This window comes from Chiloscyllium plagiosum, chromosome 23 (assembly GCF_004010195.1).
Source record: "Chiloscyllium plagiosum isolate BGI_BamShark_2017 chromosome 23, ASM401019v2, whole genome shotgun sequence".
In the NCBI taxonomy this organism is placed as follows: domain Eukaryota; kingdom Metazoa; phylum Chordata; class Chondrichthyes; order Orectolobiformes; family Hemiscylliidae; genus Chiloscyllium; species Chiloscyllium plagiosum.
This window is the reverse complement of record NC_057732.1, coordinates 45,162,442-45,173,637: the sequence shown is the minus strand read 5'-3', so window position 1 is coordinate 45,173,637 and position 11,196 is coordinate 45,162,442. Positions and strand designations below refer to the sequence as shown.

General features: G+C 38.9%; 1 protein-coding gene across 2 annotated transcripts in view; it reads right to left on the bottom strand.

Moving 5' to 3' along the window:
• Positions 1 to 11,196, bottom strand: part of net1 (neuroepithelial cell transforming 1) — a 166,185-nt gene that overhangs the window by 116,080 nt on the left and 38,909 nt on the right. For both annotated transcript variants that reach the window (XM_043714079.1, XM_043714080.1), the window contains exon 2: positions 1,879 to 1,942. In XM_043714079.1, coding sequence (XP_043570014.1) covers positions 1,879 to 1,942 — 64 coding nt within the window. The remainder of the gene's footprint in view (positions 1 to 1,878; positions 1,943 to 11,196) is intronic.

Sequence of the window (11,196 nt, the reverse complement as noted above, 5' to 3'; positions counted from 1 at the left end):
CTTACCAACAAGGCCACCCCACCCCCTCTGCCCGTCAGTCTGTCCTTACGATAACACGTGTATCCTTGAATATTCATTTCCCAGGCCCTGTCCACTTGAAGCCACGTCTCAGTTATCCCCACAACATCGTATCTGCCAATTTCCAAAAGAGCCTCAAGCTCATCCATCTTATGTCTAATGCTTCGTTTGTAGTGTCACAAACATAGCACTGACTGCACTTTTTTGAGAAGTTAGTGCCTTCATCAGCTTTCAAAATGGAAAACCGATTTGCGAGCCGGACAAAGGGGATTCTAGTATTACCTCTCTGATTCTCTTGGACTGTTCGGTAGTCACTCAACCACTCCCTTCCTTCCTCCAAGCTCTTATGTTGTGATGTGACCACTCCTCTGAATGTTCTACCCACATAACTCTCAGTCTCAGAGATGTTCCGCAAGAGTCTCCAATCATTATTCAAACTCTGAAACTTTACAGCTGAAAGTACATCCCGCAAACATAATCTTGGAGCCTGGTAGGGTCTCTGATTTCCCACATACTACATGTCACATATACCACTTGACCAACCTGTGCCGCCATGTCTTAAATTCTCACAGAAACCTATAAAACTCCAACAGAACCCTAGACAGGGTAAACTTAAGAAGGATTTCCTTTCGACTAGGGAGTCCAGAACCAGGGGTCACAGTTTGAGGATGCAAAGTAGGCCATTTAGGACTGAGATGAGGAGACATTTCTTCACCCAGAGAGTGGTAAGCCTGGAATTCTCTGTCACAGAAAGTCATTGAGATCAAAATATTGAAATGTATGCAAGAAGGAGTTAGATGTAGTTTTTAAGCTTAAAGGATCAAAGGATATGAGGAGAAAGCAGGAACAGGGTGCTGAGATGGATGATCAGCTATGATCACACTGAATACCAGAGTCGGCCGAAAAGCTTAATGGCCTATTCCTGTTCCTATTTTCTATGTTTGAACTTACTTAGTCTTACTTACTTGGTTTTAACCTTAATTCCCTTTATGCTAACTTTACTTCACTTACAATACTTTGCTAATTATATTACTTTAGTACAATGGCCCTGACTTTCATTTACCCTTATTGTTTTACACTCCTCTGTTTCCACCGTTTTCAACTGACTCTGTGGACAGAATAGTTAATCCATGGATTAGCAGCTATCTGTGATCCACAGTTATTTATTTAGTAATTGATTAGAACTGCACAGATCATGCCATCACCCAATTTTAGACAGACAGCATCTTAATCTCAGCTCAGACAGCAGTTGGGTATTACAACTGAGCTAATATAATCAACCTGCAGAGAGGGGTGGGAAAATGGATAACATTATTCTGAGATTTCCACTCTTGCTTGCTATTCAATGATTCTTGCTGGAAAATGTTCATATTGAAACACAGTGTCGGGCACTGACATAGAGACATCTTCATGCACAAAATTAGTTACTTGGGAAAACATCAAATTTGCCAATATCTATGTTGGAAAGACAAGCAAGTATTCACTGCTCTTGGACAATTGCAAAATTACAGAAAGAATGTAGCTAATAAAATGTGTAAAACAAGAAAAGCATCTTTTTTCAAAAACAAAATAATATTTTCTTTCTTCCTTCCATATTCTGTATATGATAAAATTACACTTGAAAATGGTGCACTTGCAGTTTGGTCACTCCTCACTGAGGCAATACATGCAATTGAATGGAGGAGATGTATGCTTTAACAAAAATGCTGTGAAATAAATTTTGTATTATTGTTTATAGAGATGTCAAATACAACCACCATCTTTGCAACTTGCAAGAGCTCTTAAATTAATAGCCATCACATAAAGAAATCAAAACCTTTTATAAAAGGAGTGATGGTATACCACAAGGGACACACTTACCAAAGTAAAATCCCAAGGGCTGGGCGTCAGAAAGGTGAAGGAATTTCCTCGTCGGAGAGGTGGCCTGAAAAACAGAAAGCCCAGTTTATAGGAATGTTTGTCATCTGATTTGACATGACCCAGTTTGAAGATCCCAATGTTGTCTCTGTTATGTTTATAACTGATCTAAGCCTATCAAACAAACATGAATATTGTCCAAATAATTCAAAATACGAGCAAAAAGACATATCAGCAGATGCAAGCCATGGCATCTCCTCTGTGGCTTTTTGGAGGTCAGTACCAGGTTAAACAACGAGATGCTAAATGCTGTGGTGTAGAGGACTTTCAAACTCATTATCCACCCCTTCAATGATAAAGGCAAGACCTTGCTTACAATAATTGAAATTTGAACAAGATTATTTCTTGGTTTAAAAATGTCATCATGACCAAATACACTTTGCAATACTTATAGATTTAAGCAGCAACATATCCATTTGTCTGACATTGCTTTTTCACTTTCTTGTCGATCCAATTAGGAATTAAATATCTTTTTAAAAGCTGGATCAAACAGAATTCATTCAGATTTCATGCGGACTTCTGTATGATTGCACTTTCTTAAACAAAACAAAAAAATTGCCTAAAGACCTAAAAATGACCTAGATATCTATTAAAATATGAGACAGGAACTGATGAAGCAGCCTTCCAGCTGACTGAACCTGCTTCGCCAGGAGGTATGATTATGGCTAATGGAACTTTTCAATGCCTTTTACCTAAAATAAATCCATTTGATTTGATTTGATTTGATTTGGTTTTATTTACTATTATCACATGTGCCGAGATACAGTGAAATATATTGTTTTGCATGCTAACCCGACAAATCATACCATACATAACTACATCAGGGTAATAGAACAGAATGCAGAATATAGTGTCATAACTACAGAGAAGGTGCAAAGAAAGATTAACTCTAATAAATGAGAGGTCCATTCTTAAGTCTGATAACAGCATGGAAGAAGTTGTTCTTTAATCTGTTGGTAAGTGTTTTCAAACTTCTGTATCTTCTGCCTGATGGAAGAGGGTGGAAGACAGTATAACAGAGGTGGGAGGGGTCTTTGACTATGTTGGCTGTTTTCCTGAGGCAGTTGGAAGTATAGACAGAATCAACGGAAAGGAGGTTTTCTTGATGGACTGGGCTGCGTTCACAACTCTCTGTAATTTTCTGTAGTCTTGGGCAAAGCAATTGCCATACCAAGCTGTGACGCACCTGGATAGGCTGCTTTCTATGGTGTATCTATAAAAATTGTTAAGCGTCATTGTGGACATACCTCCTTTAGCCTCCTGAGGAAGTAGAAGTTGCCGAGGCTGCTTGACTGTAGTGTCAACATGGATGGACCAGGATAGATTGTTGGTGATATTGTCACAAAGCTGGTGCCTTTTTTCTAAAAGTTGTGCCTTTTCTCAAAGATACTGTGTCCTTGGTTTCTTTCAGAGGGATCGTAAACAACTCCCGTCTCTGAAGTGACTAGTTTTGTACAGAGATTAAAGGGTATTGAGAGGCCTTTTTGTTTATGTGTAAACAATGAGACTTCAGGCCAAAGTGGTCATGTTTTAGAAGTGACCTGTATAATGAAAGGGGAGTGGTCAGCTCTCTAGCTGCGCAGGTCAATCCAGAACAGGTTAGGAGTCCAGCTGTGTGGAAACAGGCTGCAAAACTCTCTCTCTCTCTCTCTTTCTGCCCTTCTAAATTTAGTCTGTAAGCATTTGTTCCATTTTTACTGTTTTTTAAGGAGGTTTGCTTATTGGGACTGTTGTGTATATTCGGAACAGCTTCATAAGTCTAGTTTGAATGGATTGAGTTCTATAGGGGTTCTTTATTCTGTTCTTTGTGTTTCTCTGTGTAATTTTGTGAATACATTTTTGTCTGCTTTAAAACCTGGTAGTCAACTTAGCTACCTCACTCTGGGTAATTTTCACTGTATACTTACCGACACAAATTGCAAAATTATGATCTGGGCTGCCTGCTTAAGAATATTTTGAGTGGTCTGGTCTAGTCCATAACAATATTTACTCCTAGGAATGTGGAGCTCCCCACCACCTCCACCTCAGCACCATGCCACTAAGCTGTTTATGTCTTTCCTGTACTCTATCTTGTTATTGTTTGAGATCCGATCCATTATAGTGATGTCATTGGCAAATTTGTAAATGGGATTAGGGTTGAATTTGGACACTAGCCTTGAGTGTATAAGAACTATAATAAAGGGCACCAGTGTTGAGGTGTGCCACAAGAGCCTTTCTGTTTCTGCCTTTTTGTGTAATATAGTTATAAGTAACTTTTCCACTACATTCGTTACATATTTTTCTAATCAGCTTATTACACACCTGTGGAGCAGGTGTTGCTTGAACTCAGATGTTCTGGCTCAGAGATAGGGACACTACCACTGTGCCACAAGGGTCCTTAAGAAAGAGAACTTCAGATCAAAGCTGGCAATGGTAGATTTGAACCCATGCCTTCACAGAATTTGCACCTTGAGTCTACTGCAGTAGAGCCCTCAGCCACCTGGCTCTGCTTTATTTAATTTTCTCTCCTAATCAATCTGTTCAGACATGTTATGCCTAGAGCATAACTTGAACCCGCACCACCTAGTCCTGAGGTAGGGCATATGCTGTGCGAAGTGAGCCCTTTAAAATTCTAAAGAGGGAGTTGAACCCATAACCTTGCAAGTCCAAGTAAGACTGCTACCAACTGAGCCACAGTTGATCAAAGTCCGGCTCTGCTTTATTTTGTTTATGGTGAGATCATTGAGTCTGCAGAGGACACAAGAAATGACTTAGATATTTTCTAATCAATCTGTGCACAGATGTGTTTACACAGCACTGAAGCGGATGGGACTTGAAACATGGCCTTCTGGCTTAGAGGTTGGGGCACCACCACCATGCAACAAGACCCCCTAAATATCAGGGACTTTGGATGACAAGTCAAAAGACATTACCACTACACCAGATATTTTCCAAATCAACCTACTCTGGGATTTCATTACACACCAATGGGGCAGGTAGAAGTTGAACCCAGGCTTCCACATAGACTTGCTACCACTTCCCCACAAGGGCTCAGTTAATAAGTCCCAGCTGAGCAGGCCATTGCCTGTTACCAAGAGAACTCACACTCAACAAACTCTCCAGGGAGATTAATTAATGATTCTCGTGGTTTATCACAATAGTGGCTGGTTGGCTAAATACAGGTTGGCTAAAGCACATTAGTTCATGTCTGGTCAGTACTCAATGTCATGTCATAAGAAGCAAAGACAAAAGAGTTACTTGCTCAAACAATAATAAACTTGCAGTTTAATAGCATCTTGAAAATGCAAGGGAGGGACAAAACTATTTTAAATGGTTTATCACAATAGTCCATTTTATTTTGTTTTGCAAGATTGTGTTTATATTCTATTCTTCCTTTCCTCATCAGTTTGCTGACTCTGTTCTTGCTGTATTCTAAGAAACCTCCACAGATTTATTACTATTTCAGGGCATTTTATAAGCATTTATAAATTTTCCACAGTTGTTTACTTTTTTTGTTGGTCATTGTTGACTGACTTTTTGGATTTTTGTCTCTTGAAGGGGTTTCAAGCCATGTCATAGTTCTTTGAATATTGCCCATGGCATACGTATAGTCATGCTTTTTAATATTTTTTCTCAATCCAGATCAGCCAATCTGTGCCTCATGCTTTCATAATTTTCTTCTTTAACTTTAGCATCCTTACATCAGAGTGAACTACCTCACTTTCAAATGTAAGGTAAAATTCTATTGTTGCCTTTTGATAGTGAAGGAGCCCAGACAAATAGAGCACGTTTATAAACTAAAACAACATTGCATTCAAAAACGAATTGAATTTGCCTTTTAAGAGCTAACCGGCGGTTTGCCTTCAAGTTTCAACTTCGTGTGAACAAGAACAACAGCATTCTGTAATACTTAATCAATTCCTGAATTCTATTGATTTCAAGCTGGAGAAAGGCACTACTTAAATAGCCTCTCTTCAATGGAGACTAGCCTGATGAAGGGCTTTTGCGCGAAGTGTAGATTTTCCTGCTCCTCGGATACTGCCTGGCCTGCTGTGCTTTTCCAGCACCACTCTGATCTAAACTCTGGTTTCCGGCATCTGCAGTCCTCACTTTTGCCTAATGGAGACGATACATTAAGCCAAATATGTAAGACATCTAAAATGGGAACAATAATCACAAACAACACTTCAATCATTGCTTAGTCCCAAATATTTTTGAACCAACAAGTTCACAACTAAACTAGTGTTTATTCTGTCTACTGTTCACATAAAAAAAAACTGCCACAGGTTGGAAGGGTGTAGAAGTTTAGGAATGAAAGCTAGAACTTTATTTGGCAGTGCATTTGTACAGCTAGCTAATATTTTCATTGTTTAAAAGAAATTGCAACTATATTCAAGCTAGGTGACTGAACGGTCACTTGGAAAGCGAATCACTTAATTATGTCAATAATCCTAAAGGTTCAACAAGAATGAATTTCACTCTTTGTTCAAGTAAGAACACAATCAATATAAAACCACGTCTTCTGTGGCTGTTGGAATTTAATCACTGCAAATTGGTGCAAAACAAAATTCTGGCAACGAGCTCTGCAGAATACAAACACCAGAAATCCTGTATCAAATAAATTATAACCCAAATACAGGTTGGCTAAAGCACATTAGTTCATGTCTGGTCAGTACTCAATGTCATGTCTTAAGAAGCAAAGACAAAAGAGTTACTTGCTCAAACAATAATAAACTTGCAGTTTAATAGCATCTTGAAAATGCAAGGGAGGGACAAAACTATGCAGGGAACTTTTAAATCAATATTTTCTATTCAGGAACTGTGACAACTGTAACATGTTTGTCTTAATTGCTTATTCCTAATTAGCCTGAAGTTAGCTGGGGTTTTTGGCATGAGAGGAGAATGGAAGCAATCATTGAATTGCTGCATCTTTATGATGCTATGTAGGAATTTTCAGCATCAACATACCCAAGTCAGAATGATATGAAACTTCAAGGGGACTTTATAAATGATGCTGTTTTCATTATCTTTCTCCTCTCTCCTTTCAACAACGGAGGTTATGGACAGAGAAAATGCTATCCATTGGTGAGTTGCTACAATGCATCTTGCCAGTGCAATTGGCAATACATTTGCTCATTGGTAGCACTGCTACTTCACAGCTCCAGGGACCTGGGTTCGATTCCTGTCTCGGATGACTGTCTGTGTGAGTTTACACATTCTCCCCGTGTTGGCATGGGTTTCCTCTGGGTGCTTTGGTTTCCTCCCACAATCCAAAGATGTGCAGGTCAGGTGAATTGGCCATGCTAAATTATCCATAGTGTTAGGTGTATTAGTCAGGGGTAAATATAGGGTAGGGGGTTGGTTACTCTTCAAAGGGTCAATGTGGACCTATTGGGCTGAAGGGCCTGTTTCCATACTGTCAGTAATCTAATCTAATCTTGTAGCATCACATACTGAGGAACACCAAGGTGAGTCCATTGGTTTTGTGTCAGTAAACTAAGCCAGCAGGAGGATGGGAACCAGGAGAAAATATTAGAACATTATCCCACCTTTATGAAATGCTGGGAGAAGCAGAAAGGTTTACAAGAGAGAACAGTAAGTTGACAGGTGATGTTAGAATAAGGGAGAAAGAAACAAAGTCCAAATCAGGGCTACATTGTATGAATTAGAATATACTGAATGTAGAAAATAATACCTGACTTCAGGAAGGGAAGATTTGAATATTAAATATTCTTGAGCACAAGGTGTTCAGAAAAAGGAGAAGAAAGAAAGGAACAGGTGGAGGGGTGGCAATTTTAGTTAAGGATAACATTGCAACACTGGAGAAAAGGGATGTTTCAGCACAGAATTATTTTGGCTAGAACTAAGGAATAAGAAGGGTGCAATTACATTACTTGTTGTAATATGCAGACCACCATCTAATGGAAAGATACAGGAGAACAAATCTGCAAATAAATTATGGAGTGGTGTAAACATCATAGAGTCTTTATAATGGGGGGGGGGCTTTAATTAGTGATGATTTCAAAGGCAGTTCATGGAATAAAAGGCACAATAGCAATGTGGATACAATATTGGATAAGGGACAGGTTTGTAGTGGAGTTCCCCGTGGGTCAGTATTGGGACCCTTGCTTTTCCTATCTGTAAAACAATCTCAATCTTGGTACGCAGGAAACAATTTCCAAATTTGCAGATGACACAAAACTTAGGATATTGCTGAGTTGCTTCAGTGGCAGACAGCTGACAGATGAAGTTCATGTGGAGAAGTTGGAGGTGATGTACTTTGATAAAAAGGACATGTAGAGATAGTATAAAATAAAGGGTTCTACTTTTAAAAGTGTGCCATCTGGGAGTATACAGGTGTCATTTAAGTTGGCAGGATAAATGAAGAGAGCTGATAATAAAACAAACTGTATTCTAGGTTTCATAAATAGGGGCATAGAGACCAAAGGCAGCGGGGCAATGATGAACTTATATTGCATAATGGTTAGACCTCAACTGGAGTATTGTGTACAGTTCTGGGTGCCAGAATATAGGGACAGTAGAAATGCATTGGAGAGAGTGCAAAGAGATTTATAAGAATGGCTCCTTGAATGAGACATTTCAGTTATGAGGAATGAAGCAAGATGTTGGAACTGTTTCCTTGGAGATGAGACATCTAAGTAAAGCTTTGATGGAAATTTTCAAAATCATAAGGGGTCTGGACAGAGTGGAGAGGGAGAAATTGATTCCACTTGTCAACGAATTGAGAATCAGACAGCAGAGTTTTGAAGTGTTTGCAAAAGAAGCAAATGTGAGGTAAGGAAACTTTTTCACATGGTGCATAGTTGGTATATGAAATGCACAAAATCAAAGTTTTTTAGGAGGCAGGTTCAATTCAGGCATTCAAGAGACCATTGAATGATTATTGAAATAGAAACAACATGCGAATTTACAGGGAAAATGTAGGAGGTTGAATTAAGTAAAAATAGTCGACATCCTCTGGAGACTCGGAAGGCAAGTTACTCACCATAAAATTTCCAGCCTCTGAACTGTTTTTGTGACCATGGTGATTAAAGGTTGGTCCAGTTCAGTTATATTTTGATTTAACATTTTGTGTTACTTCCAAGCCATGCTGCACTAGCACTGATTTTTAAAAATAAAAATGAAAGCAGTGTAATTATATTATGGGTGATTTTTAAAATTTCCCTCCAACAAAGCCAATTATAATGATACAAAATCATACAGAATTAATGAGTCCCAGAAGAACAAATGTATCGAACAATTAAAATTATCAGGTGCGCCACAAGACAGCAGTCTCTAAAGGGAGGGAAAACTGACCATCCAACATTGATGTTTAGAAAATTTGGCTTTGTCTGCCCTGTCTGAAGTATTACATCACCACAGCCTGTAACAAAACACAGTGCCCTTCTTTCCACTCAGCAGAGGAGAACTGGCCAGATCATTTTATTTGTTTTGGCAACCAAGCAATTTGAATGAGGAAAAAGGCAAGGCACAGAGATAAAAAAAGGTGGAAGTGGGTGGGAAGCGACATGAAAACACATTTGACAACAATAGGCCTTTGTTACTGCAGGGCTCAGAGGGAGTAAGTAAACTTCTTCCCAAGTTTCAGTATGCACAAAAATCCACAATGTCCCTCTTGGATAACTATGACTTAAAATTACATCGTAACAAACTACCATTGGGCTAAATCACCAGAGTAATAATACTGAGTTATTAGGCTTTATCGATCCCGTTAATTTCAGGTTTTTTTACATTGCTCCTTTGCAGTACTTCTCAGTACTTCAGACCTTTTCTAAAGGTCACAAAATTCTAGTGTGCTCACTATTCCACAGACATTCTAATATCTCACCCAAGAAACTACCTTTTAAAGGCGACCTGAGATTAGAAACAACCACACAGTAGCCCATGGGTCAAACAGACCCATCACCTCACAACATGTCATTGCAGTTTGCAAAACATTGGCAGTTTAAACTCATTTTAATTGTATTTCTGATTTGCAGGTTTGAATTTTGAGGGCATGAGTTATAGCTGTAATATCAGTGGAGACACTGTAAACCAAACCAACAAAGATTCAATGACTCAACACCACTCACTGTCAGTCCCACTGCCATTTAATTCCAGTCTCTATGTTGGCTTGCTAAAGAATCAAGAATGTGTAGAGATAATGAAAAACTCATGTAAATTTCATATATGCCCTACTGCACAAACATTGATGGCTGACAAAGACAAAAAGCTTAGCTTAAATAACCTCAGGTCAACCAATGACCATTAGGATGCTGTTAATCTCTAAAAACCACGATAAATGAACCTGTAGCGTAAACTCTTGGGAAATAGGACCCAATTTTTGAGTATGAAAAAGAAATAGAAAAATGGGAAAGAAATTACATAATATCTTGAAATTTTAATTCAATACAGAGTGTGCAATACAGTTTAAATCAATTCCATAATCAAGAGTTGCTATTACTCCAATTTTGAGAGTCAGTTAACTGGACAGCTGGTTTGTGATGCAGAGTGATGTCTATAGCATGGGTTCAATTCCTGCACTAGTTGAGGTTACCACAAACAACTCTCCTTCTCAACTCTCATCCTTACCTGATGCGTGGTGAACCACCACAGTCATCGTTCCCTAATGTGAGAGCAACTCGGTGGTCCTCTGGGCTATGGCAACTTTACCCTTACTCCAATTTTAGTCTCAATAGAGTGTGATTGCAAGTATCGAAAAACAAAGTGTGAAATCATAAACTGTTGCGGTTTATTGTGGAGATGTCTTTGGACTCCACTACTACTCTTGGGAAGAGGTGATGACCTAGCGGTATTATCACGGCACCATTAATCCAGAGATCCAAGTAATGTTCTGGAGATCCAAGTACAAATCCTGCCACGGCAGATGGTGAAATTTGAATTCAATTTTTTAAAAATCTGTAATTACGAATCATAATGGTGACCATGAATCCATTGTCAATTATCAGGAAAAACTCATCTGGTTGACTAATGTCCTTTAGGGAAGGAAACTGTCATCCTTTCCTGACCTGGCCTACATTTGACTCCAGATCTACAGCAATGTGGTTGACTCTTAACTGCCTCTGGGCAATTAGGAATGGGCCTAGCCAGAAACGCTCTCATCCAGTGAATGAATAAAAAAAAATTACAGTTACATCAGTCAGTAATTTACCACTGTGTTCCATACCATTCCTGGACATTGAACTTGAGGCAAGCTAAGCATATTTTTTACAGTGTGGAAGTATCAAAATGAATCACAAACTGTTGTAGATGTACAGGACA